Raw genomic sequence first — 24,039 nt, 5'->3', positions numbered from 1 at the left:
TGGTAGATCTAAGCATCAGAAAGTCTCTTCAGAAACCTGTGTGTGGCCACAGAAGCTACATTCATATTTTTCTACAGTCTGTGGCGAGGGCTGGGTGAACTGGGTGAGGGTTGATTGAGGGCTGGGTTAAGGCTGAGTAAACTGGGTGAGGACTGTGTGATGGCTAGGTTAACTGGGTGAAGGCTGGGCAAGCTGAAACATCCAGTTCTACTTCAAGTTAACATCTCACAGCCGGAAGCGCAGAGTGCAGCAGCTATTCCCGATCAAACTGAGAAATCATTTGTAATGGTATCGCACAGAGCGGGCCTGTGTTTTGTCTCAGTGAGAAGGCCTCTGCCGTTGCCAGGCAGATGTTTGGGTTGGATCGCTGTGTGGTGGAACGCCACCCTTCCATCTGGCTCGAGCTCCGTCGGCTACAGGAATAGAGTACTGAGAAAGCAGGGAGTACAACTCCCCTTTCAATAGCGATAGCATGATAGAGGAATGTTCTTCCTGCACCTGCAAGTCTTTTCTTTTATGAGCGCACCAGAAAAAAAAAAGTTCAGCAATAATCATTTGAGGAATTTAATTTCACCTAAATCACTTGGAATGTTTGCATTGCACCTCAGAAACTGACTCTGTCCCGGCACCATGGATTTTCATTATAAGCGGGGCAAACGAACCCTGAGAGTGAGGAGGCATGAAAAACCAGACTTGTCGACTTAGAGAGAAATACAACAAATACTCTGAGGAGTGTAAATGAGGTTTTTTTCCCCATTACTCTTTCAATGAATAAGTGGTTACATGTTTAGACAATTAAAGGCTATATGAATTACGACCTAGTTTGCAATCATATCTCTAATGTCTGGATTACAATCATCACTAATAATGTAACTCTGAGAGAGTATCAGTCAACACTCTTTAAACTGCCTCCCTAGAACCATATAAAGCTGAAACTGCACTGTAGTCTGTGCTTATCAATTCCAACTGTGGCTGAAACACTCCATATACACTCCAATTTCACTGGAAATGTCTCTGTGTAATTGCAAATTCCTGATATATTAAGCTACTGACTGTGAAATAGATTAAAACAAAGTATTCTTAGGTTATGCAAAGATTTTCCCCTGTGCACCAGGCAGGCAGGCGGGCAGTTCCCTCCCATCATGCCCCGTGTCCCTCTTTAAGTATCAGCTATCTCCTGCCAAAAGACTGACTGGATATTAATAGCAACACTCCCAGAATCTAAACCACATTTGTTTAGGTCAAGGCTGAGCTCGGCGTCCATTAAACAATACAGAGAAACTCAAACGACCCTGGCAGCATAAAGAAGAGGAATGAGAGATAAACTAAACAGATCTCCTTCGATGTTCCTTCAGATGGGGGGGGGGGGGGGGGGGGGGGAAAAAAGTCGGTTGAAGAGGTTAATCATTTAAACTTGGTGGGGGCGAGTGCACTGTACATGCGTCAGCCAGCAACTTGGAGTCTCACTGCTGAACGCCAGCCAAGCTGGAGTGAGGGTGATTTGTGGGCCTTGCAGCACAAAGATCAACTGTAAGACCAAGAAGCCAAAAGCTTTTTGAGCCATTTAATCTCCAACGTTGACTTTACATAATAGGCATTCATCATTATGTAGTGGATTTAGGTTACAGCTCTTTTTATGTCAGTTTCCACTTTGCAATCTAGCCGGCATTATCCAGCATGTCGTCTGTCAACAATACGTGTACATGTGATTCTTTCTTTAATGTGTGAGCATGACTGTGTTTATGCTGATGGAGTTGTGGGGTCTCGTTGAGCTTCAGGGCTTAGGGCCAAGGTCTCTATGTAAAACAGTGACATCTAGTGCACAAGGCTTTCTTATGAAAACTGCTGCATGTTTTTGTGCACATTCAGTTATTTCTGAAATATACATACATCAGTTACATCAACATTTTTCAGTGGCACTCACTTCTTTTGACTTGTGAAGTATTGAATAAACTTGTTGTCCACTCTCAGGAGACTTGGCTCTGTAGACAAAACTGTCAGTGAATTGGGTGGAGGGGGGGATTTGCAGGAATTGTACACACCTTGACAATGAGGAGGTCATATTGCAAAGTAACACAACTCCATTTTCTAATGTTTGCAATGCAGCCAAACAGTCACCTCTTTGATTTTGCAAGAGAGTCATTTCAGAGAAGTCCAGATTATTACTTTGTCTGAGCCCAGTGGGACTTTCCGTTTAAGGTGGCAGGGAAAGGTCAAACGGGAGCTAACCTGGAGAGCATGATGTAACATGTAAGACTGTGAGTTTGGCCCGGCTGACCATGGTTGGATGACCGGTACCAAACCCTGCTGACAAGGTCCAGAACATTCCCTTTTAAAAGTCAAGCCTCATTTTTCTCAGAACAGTGGGAACAAAATCCAACAGGAAGAGGGGGGAAGGAGGAGAAGTGTGTGTGTGTTTGTGTGCATTCATGTGTGTGCATGACAAAGAGTCTGTTCTGCAGGGCCGTGCCTGAACTTCTAGTATCTCTGGAACTGGCGTTCACCCAAAATCTGACACATCTGTCCATTATCTGAAGACAAAAAGGGAGGGAGGAGTGTGCAAGAGAACGACACAGTAAGTGTGTTTGTGTAGCAGTGTCTGGAGGAATACGTGTCTGATAGCCTGTGATGGTTTGTTTCATATAATAACAATGAAACACTGTACTATGCACAGTGCAAACTCAGCTCAAATAGCAAGCTGGAGCAACAAACATGCATACACATCCACACGTGTTGAGTACCTGTGGTGAACAGGGTTCGGTAAACAGTGGCGTTGATAACCCTGAGGTTAACCTGGCCACGCTGATTGGTTTATCTCTTCATGATGGCTTCAAAAACCCTGGCTGCCAGCCAATAGAAACAGAGCAGGGAACACTCTGCTCCAATCAATGGTAAGAAAACACTTTGTGCTGAGACACAGGAAAGGAGTGAACCTGTGAGGAGTCTGATGTGAAGTCTCTTACAGTACAGTAGATAAGGCCTGTCTGTCAATACTCTCAGTAAATCTGTTAATTTCCCAGCCATGCAAAATTCTCCTCAGAGCCTGTGTCTATTTGCACAGACACCTTTATTCTAGCTGTGGTACTCAAGTGTTAATGCATGTTGCACGTTAATGCATACTCAAGGATAATGCATGTTAAAATCATAAACAGTTTTATAATAATTAACCAGCAAGTCAGTGCAGTGATTAGAAAGTCGTTGTGGTGTCGAAACACTACTTTCACCTTGGTTTCTACTTTCTGTGCAACCTCAAAAGATGTTATGATGTCACCATATAAATACTGCATGAATTGTTAGTAATATTGTTTCTTTTTAGGCTGACGAAACTATTTTTCATTTCTTTTTTGGGGTTTCAGAAATGCATGAAAGAAGCAAAAATGTTATTCCAATTAATTCCAATATGAAATTAAAGCTGCACTAATCAATATTTTTATGTAAACTATGGATCAAATCAGTCATCAATACAAATAATGAAATTCCAAAAGTTGGGTGAGCATTCCTATGGAAGCCCAGTATCAATGTTAAATACTGTTTTGACCTATTATTAGGCCCCGTAGTGGGTATCAGGCTGTGTTGTCATATATCTGAGCCCTCAGACATGTGACACCATTCTCTAATCCTGACGTAATGTACCTTTAAACTGCCTTTGTACCACCCAAGCAAATAGCAGATACTTGACGGCTTGACCGGCCTTATATTTACAATGTATCTGCTGGCAGCAGGCTGCTTGACCCCCTCATCCACTCTCATTTTCCAGCCCCTCCTTGTCTTTAGCTGCCCTACCTCATGCCTGTTCAAAATTGCTTGCTGCCTGTTCTGTTCACCCTCACAAACAATCCAAAAAATTACTATATGTGTAATGTGAAAGGGGTTGCATGAGTGATGGACAGAGAATTATATTTTTTGGCTGTGTAAAACATCTTTGAGTATCTTGAAAAGCATTCAATAGATAAAATGTATAATTATTAGTATTATAATTATGACCTGATTCTGCAGTTCCTCCTAGTGTTGCAGAGCATTTTAGCGTCTTTCAGCTCAGTGATTTGGTTTAACTTTGTTTTCAAAAAGTTCTGATAAAAACACTTCATGCTACCTGCACAGCAATAAACAGCAGACAATGCTAGCAACTGGCAAGTGAACACAGTAAAGCATTTAGCAGCTAAAGAGAAAGACATTTCCCTCAGGAGTTGGTGGAGACCAAATCAAAGCAAATAGGATAGTCAATATTAGACTTACATTTGCCAGGTGGTCAGAAACACGACTCTTGACTTTCCATGTCTGCTGGATGTGTAAATAGCCATGTTTTGCTAACACATAATGACTAACCATTGTGTTTATAGCTTGTTGCTGTGCAGCCAAATGACCAAAAATCTTTTAATGCAGGTTTACGTATAGCTAGCTTACTAGCTAATAAGCTGATAGATAAGATACACAGTAAGAATACACAGGCTAAATTTATACGGTGTGGGAGATAAATGCACACCACTTACCTAGTGAGTTGCTGATAGTGGCAAAAAAAATGATGCTACAAACAAAAATCAAATAAAACAGGTCAAAAAACAGCTAATGAGAGATTAACAGAATTATAACTAATCAAAGGCTCTGCACACCCACACAGGTGTTTTCAATTATCTGATTAGACCTCACTCAAGCTAACGTTGGGCAGAGCTATTGATGCGATGGGCAGTACATAAGGTCATCAAAACCCATGCACTGATAAGAATGGTTGAGTTTGAGTGTCCGAATTCTCTGTGTGATCTCTAAAACAAAATTTTCACAATTGAACAAAAAAGTAACAAAATGTACACCACTTTTTGCTAACAATCCGACAATGAACTAACATGTCATATTTGGTAGATGCGATTACAGTCATGTAACACTCTATCGATCAATGATTACACATAATGATTCAGAGGTGTCTGAATTTTCAATGTACTGTTCACTATAGAGTTATGGAATGCCCATAACATGGGATATTGTGAATGAGTGAACATATGGTGACACCGCCAGTGATGAAGGTGTAAATTGTCCCGTCCTAACAGGTGAAACAAAGCCACCAGGAGAGTGAGGGAGATGTCAATCAAACACAGTGCGTGACAGTACACAGTTCTGGGAAGTGGTGTTAATCAGGTGAAATAAGTGAAAACACCCGTGGGAGTGTACCATGGGTGTGTCAAGCTGGTATGATTGCTCCTCTCTTTTTGAACTACCTTCAAAAGACCTTTTTTTATAATAGACATTTTGACTTGTCATAGCAGGAAAAGCACAGGTGGAATTACTAACATTAATTTCCCTTTAATTGGCATATTAACCCATAGCAGTGAGCCAGCAGGCACAATATTAGCTGAATGGATTTCACCCATCTTTAATATTGTTAATTCCTGCTATGACACATCAAAATGTCTTTGTGAGGAAGGTCTGTACATATATGGACCTCCCTAGATTCTTCAGATACATTTATTTAAGCATTCATTTAAATAAAACATGAAACATGCTTGACTTGTTTGTTTAATCTTGTTATAGGCTGTCCATGTTCTTCAGGTGTGTTCACCTTCTCAGGTCTAATAAAACTGAACAAAACTGCAGCATCAAGTTCTTTATGTGTGTAAATGTAGCCAGCAGTAGTGCGGGTTTCTTTAGAGCTCAGGAGGAGAAAGGAAAGCAGTGGAGCCTTATTGCGCCGCCTGTAAATGCATCAGCTGGCCTCAAACCCGAGTAAAAATCTAGTGAAAAGTCATTATTCTGCTGTCCGGGCCTGAGCTGTTTTTATTGGAGGTGAAGTCTTGGTAGCAAGCTATGGTACTGGTTTAATGAGTGGTGTGCTTTGGCCTGAGAATGCAGGGGAAAGGCCACAATGTCCCTTTATGAAAAGGTCAAATTTAAAACTGAGTGTATGTACGTCTGTGTGCCTCTTACTGAACACAACTATACCTCAATCCAGTTTACCCACCTTCTGTTTGACTTGAATTGTTATGAGGAGAATTCATAGTAAATATTAAATTATATAGTATATGTGGATGTTTTTAAAATGGACAAACATACAAATAAATGCCACGGTGTAAAATAAAACTACCCACCTATATTTTTATTTGACATCTCTGTTATGGGGGGGATTAAGCACAGACAACTGCACACATTACAGCATTTGAAAGTGATTTTACTGGCAAGGTTAAATTATGAGCTGTTGTGGTGCCGCATAGCTCTGAGCTCTGGGCAGCGCAGTGTACACTGACGCACGCTAACACACACACACACACACTGGGCAATTTTGTCAAAGTGAGCCCCTAAATATAGCCATCCCACAGTGTTATTATCACAGCAGGGGTAGTGCTCTGTTATCTCTCACCCTTCACTCCCATTGTTTTACTACTCCAGCAGATGACAGCTTCACTAAGGCTGGGGCCCATATGCTCTGTATATGGCCTGTTATATAAGACCTGTGCTGACTCTGGCTAGTTTGCTGTATTTTCCAGCAGCAACAATTTAAAACTTATTTCATGTCGGTTTTATGTGCCAGAGAGGAGAAAATCCTTCCCACTTTTTGAGACACACCTGTCTCACAATGTTCTTAAGATTATTGTTTATCCCAGTGACAAGAATGGAGTCGGCCCTAATGGGAAGGCTAACCAACCATGACTGTGTATCACAGTCGAATACACAACACACACTCAGTCTTCATTAAGACCAGTAAAAGCAACAGCTGGACTTTGATTGGTAGGGAAGGCCTGGTTTCTTCCACACACACCCCAGGGAGCACCGTGTTGCTTTCCTTTCTTTGTTACAGTGGAGCAACATGAAAATGAAAATGTCTGTCACAAGCTTGCTGAGTCACCCATTGAAAACTGGCCATACTGAACGGCATGATGGGAAGTTACGGTCCGGTGACAGCGGTCTCATCAAAACACCTCGGACCCCCTGCTGCACTGCTGCCTGGCCTGGGAGTATCTGGATCAGTGGTTGCAGAGAGACGCAACAACACTAGACACACACACACACAAATATTCATTCACAAAAGCTATTGTTAACCATGCTGGATGTGTGTAGCAAGCACTGGCCTGTTTCAGCATGTCCTAACAACAAATAACTTACTTTGCTACTATTTTTCTCCGAACACACACAAAACCCAGTTTCTCCTCCACAGTGTTTACACCCAAACAAACATATTGTTGATTGGGTGGTCAGGGGGATTGGTACATACCAGGAAGAGCTTAGCATTAGAGCTACAAAAGGTACTGGTACTGTGCACACAGAGTAGCAGACTATTGAGTTCGCATTGACGCACATACAGTTCTGATGGGACGGGATCTGGTACTGCACAGTAGGTTTATACAAAGCATAGAGTTTGCTCAGTGTGCATATGAGAAGTCTGAGGCACCGGTCACAGTTTTTCCTTATAGCCAATCATGTTCCTGCATCATAATCGTCTATTTGGTTTTAAGTTTTAAGACAAACTACAATAATAGGGGAACATTCTCAGATATTCTAAATTTGAATTTGAATAATGAAATCAAACATTTTAAAGGGTCACTTCAACAGTTTTTAATCATTTTGTGTGACAATCAGACATAAGACATTCCAACGCTTTTTCTTTCTAAAGAGCTTGCCCTTATAGGCAAAACTGGTGTGTGTAAAATATCAGCAGTGAAAAACAAAATAAAATAGTTTAAAGGCTGCTAATGAAACTGGAGCATTCGGGCAAGAAAAACACACGCTGCTGGAATTAGCATAGTTCTTTGGAAGGGTGACGCAAAACAATATTAGCTCAGCTAACAAACATAAACTGCTGTTTACAACTTATCTAGCCACTAGTAATCATAATCACAACAACATATTGTACATGTACAGTCCCAGCACATTACAGAAACTCAGTCAGGTGTGTCTTTACATATGGCATTGGATGTATCCTCACAGATAAACCAGAAAAAAATCAACCAGCCAAAAGAAAAAAGAGCAGTTGGCTATCTAGTAAATGTTCCTGTAACCTAATGTTTTGTTTGTGAATTGCCAGCAATGTAATAAAGACCCGTCAATCTTTGTGCTAAACGTTGCAAATGTTGCCGCTAATTAAGTTAGGCTACATTAGCTCTGTTTGTCTGGTTAGCATGTGGACTGCTTCAAGTGGGCCTTCCCAGCCACACAAATTCCATGAGCTAGTTGTTGTGTATTATAATGGTAAATGAATTGTGTACAGTATGCACATTTTTAAGGCAAGCACCTCAAACATTAGCATTAAAATAGCAACCGCAGATGTGCTGAGTGGCATCATATAATATGTGGGGTTAGTCTCGGAGTGCTCACACAGACGTGTTGTGGCCTACACAGACTGAACATGGAGACATCATTTCCTCAGTCAGTAATGGGTAATTTTAAGAACATTTCTGTGCTCTTAGGTAACATTCAAGATTGTCATAAAATGTATAATAATGGTGGTAAAAGGTCCTTTAGGGTTAATTCAGAGTATACACAAATATGAATTCTATACTCTGGAATAGGAAATAGGAGAAATATACAATGTAAGTAGCTAAGTAGCATTTGAATGTAATTCCATAGTTATCTACTCTGGTCTCCTTTTTCTCCACACATCTGAAACTAAATGGATGACAATGAAAAAGTAGAGTATATTAGAGAATGAGTGGGTGCTGGACATGTAATCCTACTGTAAGTGCATCCTATAGTGATGACAATGTGTGTTAATTATCTGAGCATCTGTTTCATGTACAAGCATGTTGTAATGCACTATAGGGTGATTAAATAAATCCTACATTAGGTCAGAGATGATATGTCAAACAAGCATTACTCAGATTTTCCAGACATGAAACACCAAGGCCAACTTCAGTTAAAATATTACAGTCTAACTACAACTTGCGTGTGTGTGTATGCGCACGCAAGTGTGATACATTATTTATCATCTGTGTGCTTGTGTGTGTTTTCTCTTAGTAAAGAACATTTGAGAGTGCTTCCAGGCTAGGTCCTTATATTTCTGTAAGGTACCGGGGATTGCCTGTTCAAACAAAGATTAGAGCTGTGAGTTACATAAGAAAAATGAACAGTTCATCTCCTGGACGTCACCAAGTGCCCATGTTTTCATCACAACAGGCTGAGAGGTCAGACAGGATTTCCCCACCGGTAGCAGTTGGCTACACAAATATAGACTTGAAAACAAACATGTTATTGGAGAGAGAGCCACAGGAAAAGTCAAACAAAGCGTCTGTGACGTATCAGCTGAAAATAAATTGCATTTCCCATCACTCACCAGACGTTAAAGCTCTACTGAAGAATGGCATTTTGTTTGGTTCTCAAGAATCAAAAATGACCTCATTGGCAACACAAAAATCAACAGAGAAGTACAGAGTGGCCCACACAATGATATATTAGTTTGATGACATTTGGCTTTAATGAATTCATGGATATTAGACAGTGATATAATCCACTGTTGTCATGATTGAGTTTCTTCCCTGACCACAGTTAGCTAAAACAATCTGTATAAGTGTACAATAGCATTTCATTCCATTAGTGTAAATACATTCATTTGAAGCCAGAAAGTATATTTCCCCCACCACTGAATAGGCCTAATGCCTAATGACAGATGAATGTGAATCATTGGTCTTCCTGTTGCACTTTGATTCTTGTCTTTCCTTTAAAAGATTGGAACTTATTCTGTGGACCACAGCAGGCTTCCTGTCTTTGTTTGGTGTGAAAGATGCAGTCTGACCACTTGGAGGTGAAGGTGATACTGTATATTATAAATGTTATATATGAAGTGGACAAAACAGCTAGGACAGTGTATTACAACTTACACTCTATTTCAAAGTCCAGCCAAATCCAGAGTGTTACTAGAAAATGTGATTTTTCTGTAATGTGACTTCTGGACTGAAATGTGTGACTTTTGGAAAGATTGACTTTGATATAGAGTTTATAGGAGATTTTAACTGAACACGGTAACACTGCCATCTAGTGGTGCATCTGCACCCGTGGGACAAAACCCAGTGGAAGAAAAAGGCTTTATCACCTGTCAAAACTGAGTAAGTGCTGTCTGTTAATAATCAGATTATGTTTAAAATAAAGAGGAAACACTGTTTTAATACACAATATTTAGCATGTGTACAAAAAGCTTCAAGTATACTGATGTCTATGTCTTTGTGGCACATTGTCCTAATAATGCTTTTGCTCTTACACTTAAGTTTCAGTGTAGACTGTAGCTATGTTTTCTCCATTTTTTAGATCTTAAAGACTGGATTGTTGTTTAGTACTTTATTTATTGTCTAATCAGTCTCTACAAAGCACAGAACAAAAAAGACTTGTTCCCAACTGCTTGAGCACCTTGAGCATGACGGATGAGATCCATTTTAGAGCATTGCAGATGAGATCATGGTTTAAAAAGACCCTTTAATTTAACATCTAGTCAAGTTGCTGTCTTGGGTCTTACTCTTAGGTTACAATCACTACAGTTTCATGTTTCAGCTTTCTTCTGTTTAAGATACTTCTTGATGATTTTAATGATGTCTCTCTCTGATTTCTCTCTCTAAAGCTGCTTGACCACCTCCCCTAAAATCCACCTCTGACTTAGTGTCACTACATAGAGTACATGTATATACTGGTAAGCTATTATACATTATATAGAGAATCATTTCTTTAGACGGGGTTGCAGGAGTTAAAAAATAACAATCATGAACTTCAGTAGCATCCCAGTCCGATTTTATTGTTAACAACATGTACAGAAATGCACATAACAAGTAGCTGGAGGATCAACAGTTTGAAATAAGAAAACATGTTATACTGAATCTCTGATTATAAGATATCATGCATATATATATGTGGAGTATTTTTATTAATGAAGATTCACATTAAAATGCACATATATATTAGGCCATTTTGTGATAAAAGACCATAGCCATTTTATTTATTTCCTTTCCTCTTTTCAAGAATAGTTAGTTAGTTTGTGGGATGTAGAAATGATTATCCCATTTCTCAAATTTCACCATGCATAGCACACACTTCAGCTCTTTCAAAACACTGTTTTTGGCCCTCTGTCTGTTCTCCTCTGTGCAAGTCACAGATGTGGGTCGTGCTTGCACTTTAACATTTTTCTCATTTTTGAGCAACTTGCTCACACTCTCAGCTTCAGCACAGTTGCCATAGGCCCACTCCTTTGTGTCAGTCGTGCGCAAACCAAACAAATTCCCACATGATCTACAAGGAGGCATTCTCTCTTCTTTACAGAGGCTAAACGCCTCGCACCTGACATCCTCTGGAAGTTTGATGGTTCCATCAAAATATGAGTTCTTGACCTTCTTTGGATAGTAGGTCATCACTGCACCAGCTACATAATCATCCCAGAAGTTGCAACAGGAGGCAGCAATCATGATTTTCCCGGGATTCGCGCCAGAAGTGGACATGGAGACTCCATAGTATCTGACTGCATTGACTGACTTCTGAGAGACGCAGATAGTGGAGGGGACCAGAAACTTTGGTTTCAGTGTTTTGATGAGAGCTTTCAGACTCTGTATTATTTGGTTTTCATTCTCTTGACCTTTCTGCAGGACAATCTGGAAGCAGTTACAAACATTATCAAGCTGTTGTCCCTGAAACTGAGTCATATTTAAAGTGCAACAGTGGAAATTAATCATAAGCTGTAACATTTGAGGTGAAGGAGCATTTCAGCTTTCATTTGAAAAACATTTGGGAACGTATCACTAGAAATATTAAAAAGTGGTGAAAATTAAATGTAAAAAAATCAATGCTGTATATGAATGAAATGTATACAATTATAATTTTGGTTCTTGTTAAATGATTCTATCTTAATATCATTCATATTTAATTTTATGTTGAAATAATAATATAAAACAATACATAAATCATAAATAAAACAGAATAATGATGAGTGTGAAGATGTTTAATCCACAGATTATACTGTATCTTACCATGTCCAGCACACAGGAGAATGGACTCCTCCTGGGGAGGTGAGTGGAATAGAGAAGAAAAGGTTGAGGGTATTCCTTCTTCAAGGCATTCAACATCTCATCAGGAAAAATCATTTCTGGGGGATACGGAGGAATGTTGATATTTCCCAGAAAGAAGATGCTGTGAAGCAGCTGTTGAAGCAAAGCATATAAAAATTATTATTATTACATTACGAATGAGATTATAGGACACGATTAAGTGTTAAAAAAACTCCAAACTTCATTACCTCATCCACAAACTGTCTACTTCCTGCTGTCTTCTTCCACCAAACCAACATCTTCATGATAATATTGAAGGCATTGGTTCTGAATCCTTCTTGACTTCTCAGAAATTCATCTAATCTAAAATAGTATTGATCAAATATTAGTCAATTAAAAACACAATATACGATTGAGCACTTGCAGATCAGCAGAATCAGATCACTCACCTCTGTTTCTTTTCATCCTTTTTCAATCACAAGGGGAAAAACATGACAACAATTAAACATTTCGCTGTTAAATGAATTCAAATAAGGCTTGTAATGCAAAATTTAAAGATTATATAATTAAACAACACAGTACGCCACCAGAAAGCTGCTACTCACCATTGCTGCCGTGCGAGAAGGAAACAGAAAGTAAGTAAAACCTTGCCTCCTTTATCGGACAACGCCTTTAATGTTTATCATGCAATTTACGATAGATCCACTTTCATCCTTTCACTTGAGACAAAGGACTGTGAACTGCAAGCATCATTAACAGTAATTTACAAGTAATTTATACTCATGATAATGATTTACATTTCTATTTCCTGGACCAGACTATCAATAATACAGAAATATCGGCTGTGTGAGAGTTAGATTGATGGTTTACTTTGCAACTAATCCGTGTATCTGTAGTAAGGGCTCACCTACAGTAATCATATGATCGTTTTATGATAAGATGCAATCAAATTGTACAATAGTCTAATGATATGAATTCTTGTATTAGTGTATTATTAAAGTAATTTCCCATGGAGATATTTCACAAACGTTACAATGACACCAGAACAGACACAGATAGGAAATCTAATAAGATCATGTTATTATGCTTCTACTGAATAATGTAGAAAGTCTTTGCTACAATATTTTGGATTCATGAGGTCAGAAGCTAAACTGCAGATTGGAATGAATAAAAGGTTGTATATACCAAGAAAAGAAAATACAATAGACATCGACACAAATAAGTCTTTATTAAGTTCAGTTTAATTACTGTATGTTTGTATAATTGAATGTGATGCATGAAATGATAACACAAAATAAGCAACAGAGCAAGTACTGAACTGCACTGACAGCAGGAACTAAAACTTTAGTGTCTGATGAAACCTGTATTATTTGCATAAGAAATTGTCCTGCTCTCCCTGTGGTCCGAGTACTCCAGTTTTCTCCCACAATCCAAACAGATGCATGTAAGCTGAATTCAGATTCATGCTGTGTTCAGGTACATTTGCTGCTGCATCTACAAATCTAGATTTCCCACTGGTTTTACAATATAACGATATAAAATGTTCCTGTGACAATTATGTGTCAGAAAACTTGTATTGATCATAAATCTAGCATCACATGTAAATGAGTATGATGTACAGTAAGCAGTATCATATTATGCATCCAGCTCCAGCTTCAGCATCGCTATTTAAGTTGTGGTCAGAAGTGCAACATGCTTAAAGATTTCATGCCATAGAGAGCAGAGCAGCAGGACGTTTTTTTTTTGATTATGATGAGTTCTTTTGCAGTGAGGCTTTTCTTCTGGGGAAACACCAGCATCTGGAAAAAAAACAAGAAGTCACTATATTGGATATTTAGACCTTAGCATTCACTCTGCATCCAAGATAACGTTGGGAGAGAACACTCACCTATGTGTGCCCTGAAGATTTCAGACACTTCAAGAATGCAGATGTATTTCCTTGCACCAGTTTTTGATGCTCGTGGTCAAGTCTCCTCCCCACGTCACCCTTCCTCACACCTGCCCAGTCATCCTCAGTCTACACACAACACACCACATTATAAAAACCTTGTCAGTACCAAAAGATGATCAGTCATTACTCTCAGGAATCACAAAGTTCTGCTTGTTCTCTTCTCACCATATATTGGAAGGCCTCCCCATTGAAATAGCTCTTGGATGCTGGATACTCAATTCCCTTGTCACATAGCTGCTTCCAACTTGAAGCCACCAAATGCAGCTCCTCTCCATCGTAGGCGTACAGCTTTTTGTCCTCACAGGTCATCAGAATAAGCTGGTCACACGGGCATGAGGTGCCCTCCACCACACCTATGACCTGCATGTGTGCTATCTTGGGAAGGTAGAATTTCCCCCATGCATTCACCTCGTCATCTGCGTCTTTGTAAATGGTGTCTCCAAGCCCTGCTATCCTCAACGTGGCACCAGCTGGATTCTTTAAGAGGAAACTCTTGTTTTCAGATGTCGACACAGATTGTGACACCCATGCCAGGTAATCTGCACCTGCAACACAACATGAGTATGAAAGACTATGGGAAAGACTAGAGAACAAGGTTATCATGGTATCTAGGGGAAATACGTGTAGTTAACCTTTTTTTTTGTCGTACTGCCGCAAATCAAGAAAATCAAGCAGACTTGCCTCACTGGAAGATAGAAAAGATGAGGAGGATACAATTAAACAAGCCATGATGATCACAGCAGTATCAGTATTGTCAGAATAATATACTGTGGTGATAGTGACCATGGGAGCCCATTCAGTCGTGTGTAAAACATGGAAATGAAAACTTCAAGCATGAGTAGATTTTCTTTTTTCACAGTCACATAAAGTACGAAAATGTGTTTTTTTTTGTGATATGGGTAATTTGAGCCATGAACAAAATAAATAAATATGACTCCCAATTTGAGTTCAATATTTCCGACTCTGTTAGACCCAATTTTGCTTTTATATATGTCTGTAAGTAATTGTGTTCTGTTTTCTATCACCAAACCTAAACCTTCTTCTCAGGTATCCTGTGATAGTGTTTATTTCAGCCCCCATGAACAGACGAGAAACTTGCTCTTGCAGGTACCTCATTACTTCAGCCGCCATCCTGACTCTTTGTCCCCTAGAAAACAAAGCAGTACAATTATCAATAACACACAAGAATACATTACAGTCTGTTTGAAAAACATTAGGTATCTCAACAGGATAAATGGTTGTATCAATTATTTGTCTCACGCCTAATTACTGAACGCTATTTTCCTGATTTAAACTATCTTTAGGGTGTAAAATAAAAAGGTAACTAGAAACTGCCAAATAAATGCAACGCCAAAATATTTCCCTCTGAAAGGTACGTAGTGGATTAACAGAATGAAATCCCACAAAACGGATTTACTTGAAGGGAGGAAACTCAAATTTGTAGTACTTAGGAAAATGTTATTGTATTATAATGCCAAATATTTTTCAATTATACTTTTACCTGTTGTTATTCAGTTTGCAACACATGAAGTCTACCACAACGTAAATACCTATAAATAAATCAATACATAAATACATAACTTCCTGACTGTCACATACTTGGGCTAGTATTGTAGATGATGATGTCATTTAACATTATTAACACATTCTGAATCAAAAAAAGAATAATAAATGCAGTACTAACCTCTTCATCATATTGGAGAAAATGGCTACATATAAGGTAACTCACTGCGTCAACTGTTGTAAGCGTCACATAACAAAAACGACTGCAGATCCTGTAACAAACCCGCGGAGATTCATGAAGAGAAGAGCGTGAAAGAAAAACCATTAACATCAACGTTTATCAAATACATTCAAAAGAGAGTAGTTACCACTGAGACAGACTGACGCCACTGCTGCTCTCATGTGAAAAAATAGCTGTTGTTAGATTTTATCTGCGCTCTTACCCCTCCCGCCGTGCTGCAGTGACGCAAAAATTGTGATATACTATTTAAGTTTCGTTTTCAAAAGCGCACTGGACAAGCGAAATAACAAGAAGAATAACAATAAATATATATATATATATGTATATATGTGGCGGCTGGTGACTCAAAACATTGGGGAGGACGGGAGGAAAACCAAAGTGGAATCTTACAACAAACCGCATCAAACTATATCGTTGTCCCCCACCCGATGAAATCGGAGGGGTGGGGTATGGTTTTATATGCCAATAAAACAATTTGCTTTGAAAAACAAAACCCCCTGAGTGGTGAAAATGCTGCTTCTTTAAAGACATTTAGCATATACATATTGTTTCTAAACTAAGAAGTGCTCATTTTAGCCGTGCAGTGGTTCAGGATGTGACATTTTACCAACAAAGTGAAACTCAGATTTATAGTATTGTTCTATTGTGACAACAGATTTATGTTGTCATCAAAAATAGACAACATATCACATGATTCACACGTTTCCTGTGTATTTTCTTAGTATACAGAAATATATAAAGTACCACAAAGCTTATTATCTGATACAGGGACAGATCAGTGCTGAATACAAGAAAGATTGAACACAAAAACATTCACAGATCTAAAATTGTAGGTTCACATCAGAAAGAATTAATGCATGTATCAAATACATGATTTACACACTCTTATCTATATTCAGTCTATATAGTCTACAAAGCTGACATGTTAACACGTTATTCTAGTTACTTTAAGCTTATTACTCAATATATGACTCAGCTTAAAAACCAACTGACGAAATTGTCACAAGCAAGTAACCAGACCTCCTGCACACTCATTCACTAATCACACAACATCAACAGGTGATTGAACAACCACTCAATTAAAAACTGGATCAATTCCAAATGAATGAGTGAGTCCAGACAGCTCACTGTAACTTTAACAAGCAAACTACCTACAGCACATTATATGATCTCTGCTGCATTCTGGTTAAGGAGATAAATTCACATAACAGCCACAGAGAGACATTTAACCATCAGAGATGAAACTAGCGACCAAAGAGACAGAGAGAGAGAAGCTGTATCTGACTCATGTTATCTGACATCTTCTTCTTTCCTTCATGGAGATGAAGTATTCATGTCATAACATCCATTTGTGGCTGTTGGTCATCTTGTATGTTAGTTAACAGAACTTTGTGGCTGCTGGTTAACCGGTCTGATATCATTAGCAACACTGACAAACAAGCTAACTCTCCTGGTTGTTTCTCCGGGTGCTTCTCTCTCCAACCTCCCACGTCCTGGTGCTGCTGCGCTGCACAGTCCAGATCCATTCTTCTGTTAGCTTAACAACAGTCCTTAACAGTCCTTCCATGTATGTATAAAGAGTCCTTCAGGCTGCTACAACAAGCTAACTGTCGGCTAACGCAAGCAGCTATCTACTGCTCCATAAAAGAAGTGAAACGTAATTTATCTATATCTTTCAGGTCTTCTTCTCTGAACAGTTTGTCACACTCACATACTTTACAGTGGAGAGAATTGAAGATGAAATCTGGAAACTATCATTGGACCAACATGATGTCAATATTGTATTCTGGTTGTTGATTGGTTAGGGAGGACGTCCTCCCTTGGAGCTCATTTTACATGTCTTGGTCAATCATAGATTAGCATGGAAAAAAATGAAGTACATTAAATTGATGAAGGAGATCCCGCCCTGTGGAGGACAGCAGGAGCCCGTCCTCCTCTGTCCCCCACTCCTTCTCCACTACTCCCCACCACCACTTCACACACACTGCTCTTTCTCCTCCTGTATTTTATAAATAATACTGACATTTGGTAATGGTTTATTTCAACCAAATATTATGTTTTTATATTTTGATCTCCCTCTTGCCTTAAAATTTATATATATATATATATATATATATGTGTGTGTGTGTGTGTGTGTGTGTGTGTGTGTGTGTGTGTATATAGATATAGATATAGATATAGATATAGATATAGATATAGAGCTCCTGTACTGAAGCTTCACACTCAACTCCAGCTGCAATGTTGCAAAAGTGGAGCATATTAAAAGCCAGATTCAGACAGGACATGGACAGTATAGGTTTCTTGACAACTCATGAAACAGCTTCAATGGTTGTAACTTCTTTCAGTGTCACTGTTGTCTTTATATAAAATACTGAGGTTTCTCACTGGGAGGAATAAACATGTCATTTCATTGTCATGTAGTTATCAGATTTGTTATGATCTGATCATGGAATACCTGACATACTCTTAATAATGACTTTTAATAATGATGTTGGTGTTTTCCCAGAGGAAAAGCCACACTGCAAAAATCCCAGATTCATCATTTTAAAAGTGATCATAATCAAAAAGAAACGTTCTGCTGCTCTGCTCTCTATGGCATGAAATCTTTAAGCATGTTGCACTTCTGACCACAACTTAAATAGCGATGCTAAAGCTGGAGCTGGATGCATAATATGATACTGCTTACTGTACATCATACTCATTTACATGTGATGCTAGATTTATGATCGATACAAGTTTTCTGACACAAAATTGTCACAGGAACATTTTATATCGTTATATTGTAAAATCAGTGGGAAATCTAGATTTGTAGATGCAGCAGCAAATGTACCTGAACACAGCATGAATCTGAATTCAGCTTACATGCATCTGTTTGGATTGTGGGAGAAAACTGGAGTACTCGGACCACAGGGAGAGCAGGACAATTTCTTATGCAAATGTCTCAATCAGTCAGTGTTAACTAGTGAGCCACCAGGCTGCCACATCTCACATGATAGTCATTGTAAATATGAATAATAGCTGAAAGATTGTTACCCATGGATACATCTGTCATTGCTGCAACTGTCATGTAAATAATACAGGTTTCATCAGACACTCGAGTTTTAGTTCCTGCTGTCAGTGCAGTTCAGCACTTGCTCTGTTGCTTATTTTGTGTTATCATTTCATGCATCACATTCAATTATACAAACATACAGTAATTAAACTGAACTTAATAAAGACTTATTCGTGTCGATGTCTATTGTATTTTCTTTTCTTGGTATATACAACCTTTTATTCATTCTAATCTGCAGCTTAGCTTCTGACCTCATGAATCCGAAATATTGCAACAAAGACTTTCTACATTATTCAGCAGTAGCATAATAACATGATCTTATTAGATTTCCTATCTGTGTCTGTTCTTGTGTCATTGTAACGATTGTGAAATATCTCCATGTGAAATTATTTTAATAATACAGTAATACAATAATACATGTAGTAATAGAATAATGCGTATCTTAAGACTATTATACAATTTGACTATATCTGTAATACTACTTTAGATCACCATATGTAATCATATGATTACTGTAGGTGAGCCCTTACTACAGATACACGGATGGGCTTTAAGAACTGAATTATGCTGAATGTGCATTTCTATTTTAGTTGCAAAGTAAACCATCAATCTAACTCTCACACACCTGATCTTTCTGTATTATTGATAGTCTGGTCCAGGAAATAGAAATGTAAATCATTATCATGAGTCTAAATTACTTGTAAATTACTGTTAATGATGCTTGCAGTTCACAGTCCTTTGTCTCAAGTGAAAGGATGAAAGTGGATTTATCGTAAATCACATGATAGAAATATTTGAGGCGCTGTCCGATAAAGGAGGCAGGGTTTTACTCACTTTCTGTTTCCTTCTCACACAGCAGCAATGGTGAGTAGCAGCTTTTTGGTGGCATCGTTTTTTGTTTAATTGTATAATCTTTAAATTTTGCATTACAAGCCTTATTTGAATTCATTTAACAGCGAAATGTTTAATTGTTGTCATGTTTTTCCCCTTGTGATTGAAAAAGGATGAAAGGGAGAGGTGCTGCAAGTGCTCAATCGTATATTGTGTTTTTAATTGACTAATATTTGATCAATACTATTTTAGATTAGATGAATTTCTGAGAAGTCAAGAAGGATTCAGAACAAATGCCTTCAAAATTATCATGAAGATGTTGGTTTGGTGGAAGAAGACAGCAGGAAGTAGACAGTTTGTGGATGAGGTAATGAAGTTTGGAGTTTTTTTAACACGTAATCGTGTCCTATAATCTCATTCGTCATGTGATAATAATAATTTTTATATGCTTTGCTTCAACAGCTGCTTCACAGCATCTTCTTTCTGGGAAATATCAACATTCCTCCGTATCCCCCAGAAATGATTTTTCCTGATGAGATGTTGAATGCCTTGAAGAAGGAATACCCTCCCCAGGAGGAGTCCATTCTCCTGTGTGCTGGACATGGTAAGATACAGTATAATCTGTGGATTAAACATCTTCACACTCATCATTATTCTGTTTTATTTATGATTTATGTATTGTTTTATATTATTATTTCAACATAAAATTAAATATGAATGATATTAAGATAGAATCATTTAACAAGAACCAAAATTACGTTCCCAAATGTTTTTCAAATGAAAGCTGAAATGCTCCTTCACCTCAAATGTTACAGCTTATGATTAATTTCCACTGTTGCATTTTTACAAATGACTCAGTTTTAGGGACAACAGCTTGATAATGTTTGTAACTACTTCCAGATTGTCCTGCAGAAAGGTCAAGAGAATGAAAACCAAATAATACAGAGTCTGAAAGCTCTCATCAAAACACTGAAACCAAAGTTTCTGGTCCCCTCCACTATCTGCGTCTCTCAGAAGTCAGTCAATGCAGTCAGATGCTATGGAGTCACCATGTCCACTTCTGGCGTGAATCCCGGGAAAATCATGATTGCTGCCTCCTGTTGCAGCATTTGGGATGATTATGTAGCTGGTGCAGTGATGACCTACTATCCAAAGAAGGTCAAGAACTCATATTTTGATGGAACCATCAAACTTCCAGAGTATGTCAGGTGCGAGGCGTTTAGCCTCTGTAAAGAAGAGAGAATGCCTCCTTGTAGATCCTGTGGGAATTTGTTTGGTTTGCGCACGACTGACACAAAGGAGTGGGCCTATGGCAACTGTGCTGAAGCTGAGAGTGTGAGCAACTTGCTCAAAAATGAGAAAGATGTAAACACAGATGCACCACTAGATGGCAGCATTACATGTTCAGTTAAAAGTCCAGATTTGACAAACCAAAATATAGTAATGTTTTATGTTAGACCTGGTCTAATGTAGAGTGGATGGGAAAAAAGCAGCAATATCGAATTCTTTTCTCTTGTCACATATGCAATATGGGTTTTACAAATCAACTGTGTTTTAAACAATCTTTCGCTGCTCTAAATGAATCTAGTCAGGGTTTGGCAAGTTTTTGATCTAGACATGGTCTGGATGCAGAAAAAGCAGTAAAATCATCTAAAGTCCAACACCCACTTTCAAATTTGTGAGACATTTTTGTATTACTTTTGTAAACAAAACAGAAACAAATCCTTATCTTTTGAAAATTGGTTTAACAACAACATTTTACTTGTAAAACAGCTATTTAACTGGAAGGGTTTCTGTACTCACATGAAGATTTTATAGAAAAAATGCAGTGTTCCTGTCTCCCAAAGTGAGCATAATACAGTAATTCATGTACTATCAACTGGCATTATATGACATACATATGACATTGTTACTTTGGCAAATTACATCATTACTGTTGATTCCATTTCCATTTTTGACAATTTTCATTTGAATTTTAATTTAACAACGCTTTCATCAGAAACACACTTAATGCCTGTTAAACATGAATGAACAGACCGAGCTCTTGATGGTAGAACATGGGACGCTGTATTTACTCTCCCCTACAAATATGTGTTGCCTAACAAAATCAAAGAACTTTTATTTAAAATCATACATAGATAGTTCTTTTTGTAATTATATGGTGGAAATGCTAGAACATGTGTTTATTCAGTGTGTACATGTGACACTGTTTTGGACTGATTTTCAGTTGGATCTAAAAACATATTTGGTGAGGAAATTTTACTTAAAAAAACATGATTTGTTATTAATATTCAACAATCCTAATTTTTCAAGCTATTAACAATATGTCATCAATTTGCTCATTATTTAGCCAAATTTGACATGGGTGTGTTCATATTTTTTTTGTTCTTTTATTGTTCTACCTATTCTTGCATCTCTCTGTCATGGAACTAAACACATTTGTTTTTATTTCAGTTTTAATTCTTTGTTTATAATGTGTCACTGTGTTATGCTGGGGTACATTCCATGAAAACTCATGATATGATAATATGTATTGTTTGACAAATGTTGTTCAATAAAGGAAAAAAAGTGTTACACGGACGCCGTCTTGGCTCCCAATCTATGGGCCTTTTCCAAAGCTGACCCTACCCACCTCCCACTTCAAACTCAGAACTCAAATACATTGTTCACATGTGGCCCTAATCCTATCCAGTAATTTACAACCTGCATCATTAAATCCTAAATGCATATCATGCTCATTGGAATTCTGATAGTTTATTGATTTTAAATTGAATTATTTAGAAAATGTATCATTATTTTAGGATACTCTGATTGGCAGTTACACCCAGATAAGAGAATATCAGTGAAGTCACTGAAGACCAGCAAAATCACTGTTGGTTTTCATTTATTCTTTCAGACTAAAAACATCCTCCCTATTTCTGAAAATATGTTCATCCCGAGTCCGGTGTGATTCGTGGGTGTGAGCGGAGTTGAGTGAAAAGACAATCCGCTCCCCAGCTACACAGCTGGGCGTGTGCTCTGCTTCGCTCTGCTCCATCACTGGTCCCTGCTCCCAGGAGGAAAAAACTCGCTTCTTTTTTCTGATAATCAGCCAAAAAAAAAACAACTGTAGTGTATTGAATCAAATTATTTCAATAATCTGGACAGCTCATGCTACACAACAGGAAAAGATGATAACCTAAAGGAGTGCTATTGTTACAAACATTCAACAAAGGGATTGTTATCCACAAATTATAGAAAGTCTCTATTTTAGATTTAAATAACAAAGAATCCAAAAAAATACTCAAAGGCGTGTGTAACGCACACGTCTAAAGAAAAAACTGTGTTTTATAGGGACAATTAGCCTACTGAAGGAAAACAAAAATATTGGGCTAACTAGGTTATCACCCTAAGGCTGCATTTACACCAAATCAGGAGTCTAAGGACCCGCAGGGTCGAGCGGAGGTGTGTGGGTTTGTGGGCGTGTTTATTTGTGCTCTACAATGTAACCGCTGTGAAACAATCAGTAAATCATGTTTTATTGATCTGATTCACCGGCCTTCTCACTACCAGCGCTCCCTCTCTTCATTTACTCTCTAGCTCGCTCGACCACAGCTGCTATCTCTCTCTCTCTCTCTCTCTCTCTCTCTCTCTCTCTCTCTAATCAGGAGAGAATAACACGAGTAAGTGCCATAAAGCTAAGTTTGAGTCCGATAGGACGTAGATGCCAACAGGTGGTGCACAGAGGCAATGCATAGAGTACATAGATTGCATAGAAGCAGAATTTTTTTGTTTGTTTGTTTTTTCTCTACCTTCCGTCCATTAAGTGCAGTGTTCGCGAAAGAACTGGGTCTTTTCTTAAAGATTGAGAGGAACTATGGTAACTTGTTCCACCACTGGGGAACTGCAGAAAAGAGTCTAGCAAGCGACTTAGAGCCCTGTACTGGTGGTGGTACCAGGCGCCTTTCATTGGCAGAGCATAGTGAGCGGGAGGGAGTCTAGACCTGGATGTGGGAGTTCAGGGAGGCAGGAGCCGTTTTAGTTGCTGTTTTGTAAGCGAGTGTCAGGGTTTTGAATTTGATGCGGGCAGCAACTGGGAGCCAGTGGAGGGATATGAACAGCGGAGTGACATGTGCTCTTTAGGACGTGGGAAAGGAAGGAATCATGTCGACAGTGAAACTCTGTACAATAGCCTACTTTAATTAATAAAATCACAACAGGTGGTATAAGTGGGGATTTGAACATTTTATACCAAATACCAAGGAATATGCCAGATATATCTAACTATCTGGGAAAGGGTGCTGCTTTGGCAATGCAACATCGTGAGCGGCACAGAGCGAATTTGAGCGAGCTTGAGTGGTTTTGAGTGATATCTGCTCAAGTGTCAGTTCCTATTTTTGTCAGTGGTTGAAGAGCGTTCCTCGCTCAGGTTAAATTCCTATCGGGCACCGAATGTAAAAATTCGGTTATAATTTTCTAGCTTATATGTTTTGAACATTTAGCTCACTTTCCTCACATTTGAGACATAAATTCATGTAAAAAC

General features: G+C 38.5%; 2 protein-coding genes and 1 long non-coding RNA gene across 5 annotated transcripts; 1 reads left to right on the top strand and 2 right to left on the bottom strand.

Annotated features, from left to right (window-relative positions):
• Positions 1–10,673: 10,673 nt before the first annotated feature.
• LOC121912947 lies at positions 10,674–13,586 on the bottom strand. Its single transcript, XM_042435526.1, has 5 exons — positions 12,545–13,586; positions 12,389–12,405; positions 12,188–12,302; positions 11,922–12,092; positions 10,674–11,546 (listed from the first exon to the last, which is right to left on the bottom strand). The coding sequence occupies exons 1-5, from the start codon at positions 12,545–12,547 to the stop codon at positions 10,929–10,931; spliced, it is 924 nt and encodes a 307-aa protein (XP_042291460.1). The 5' UTR covers positions 12,548–13,586; the 3' UTR covers positions 10,674–10,928.
• Positions 13,587–13,685: 99 nt separating this feature from the next.
• Positions 13,686–15,918, bottom strand: LOC121912948. 3 transcript variants are annotated; one of them, XM_042435528.1, is made up of 7 exons: positions 15,762–15,918; positions 15,575–15,665; positions 15,002–15,037; positions 14,523–14,575; positions 14,056–14,435; positions 13,828–13,956; positions 13,686–13,738 (listed from the first exon to the last, which is right to left on the bottom strand). In XM_042435528.1, exons 2-6 carry the CDS (start codon positions 15,583–15,585, stop codon positions 13,828–13,830), a joined length of 609 nt encoding a protein of 202 aa, XP_042291462.1. In that variant the 5' UTR covers positions 15,586–15,665; positions 15,762–15,918; the 3' UTR covers positions 13,686–13,738. The 3 variants fall into 3 exon arrangements, with proteins under 3 accessions (XP_042291462.1, XP_042291463.1, XP_042291461.1); XM_042435529.1 differs by having other exon boundaries at positions 15,575–15,918; XM_042435527.1 differs by lacking the exons at positions 15,575–15,665; positions 15,762–15,918 and having other exon boundaries at positions 14,921–15,002.
• A 3,789-nt stretch (positions 15,919–19,707) lies between these two features.
• LOC121913492 lies at positions 19,708–22,086 on the top strand. Its single transcript, XR_006100316.1, has 3 exons — positions 19,708–19,884; positions 19,980–20,121; positions 20,418–22,086. It is a non-coding gene; the product is annotated as an uncharacterized LOC121913492 (long non-coding RNA).
• The last annotated feature ends 1,953 nt before the right edge of the window (positions 22,087–24,039 follow it).

This window comes from Thunnus maccoyii, chromosome 15 (genome assembly GCF_910596095.1).
Source record: "Thunnus maccoyii chromosome 15, fThuMac1.1, whole genome shotgun sequence".
NCBI lineage: Eukaryota > Metazoa > Chordata > Actinopteri > Scombriformes > Scombridae > Thunnus > Thunnus maccoyii.
This window is presented reverse-complemented; position numbering and strand designations above follow the sequence as displayed.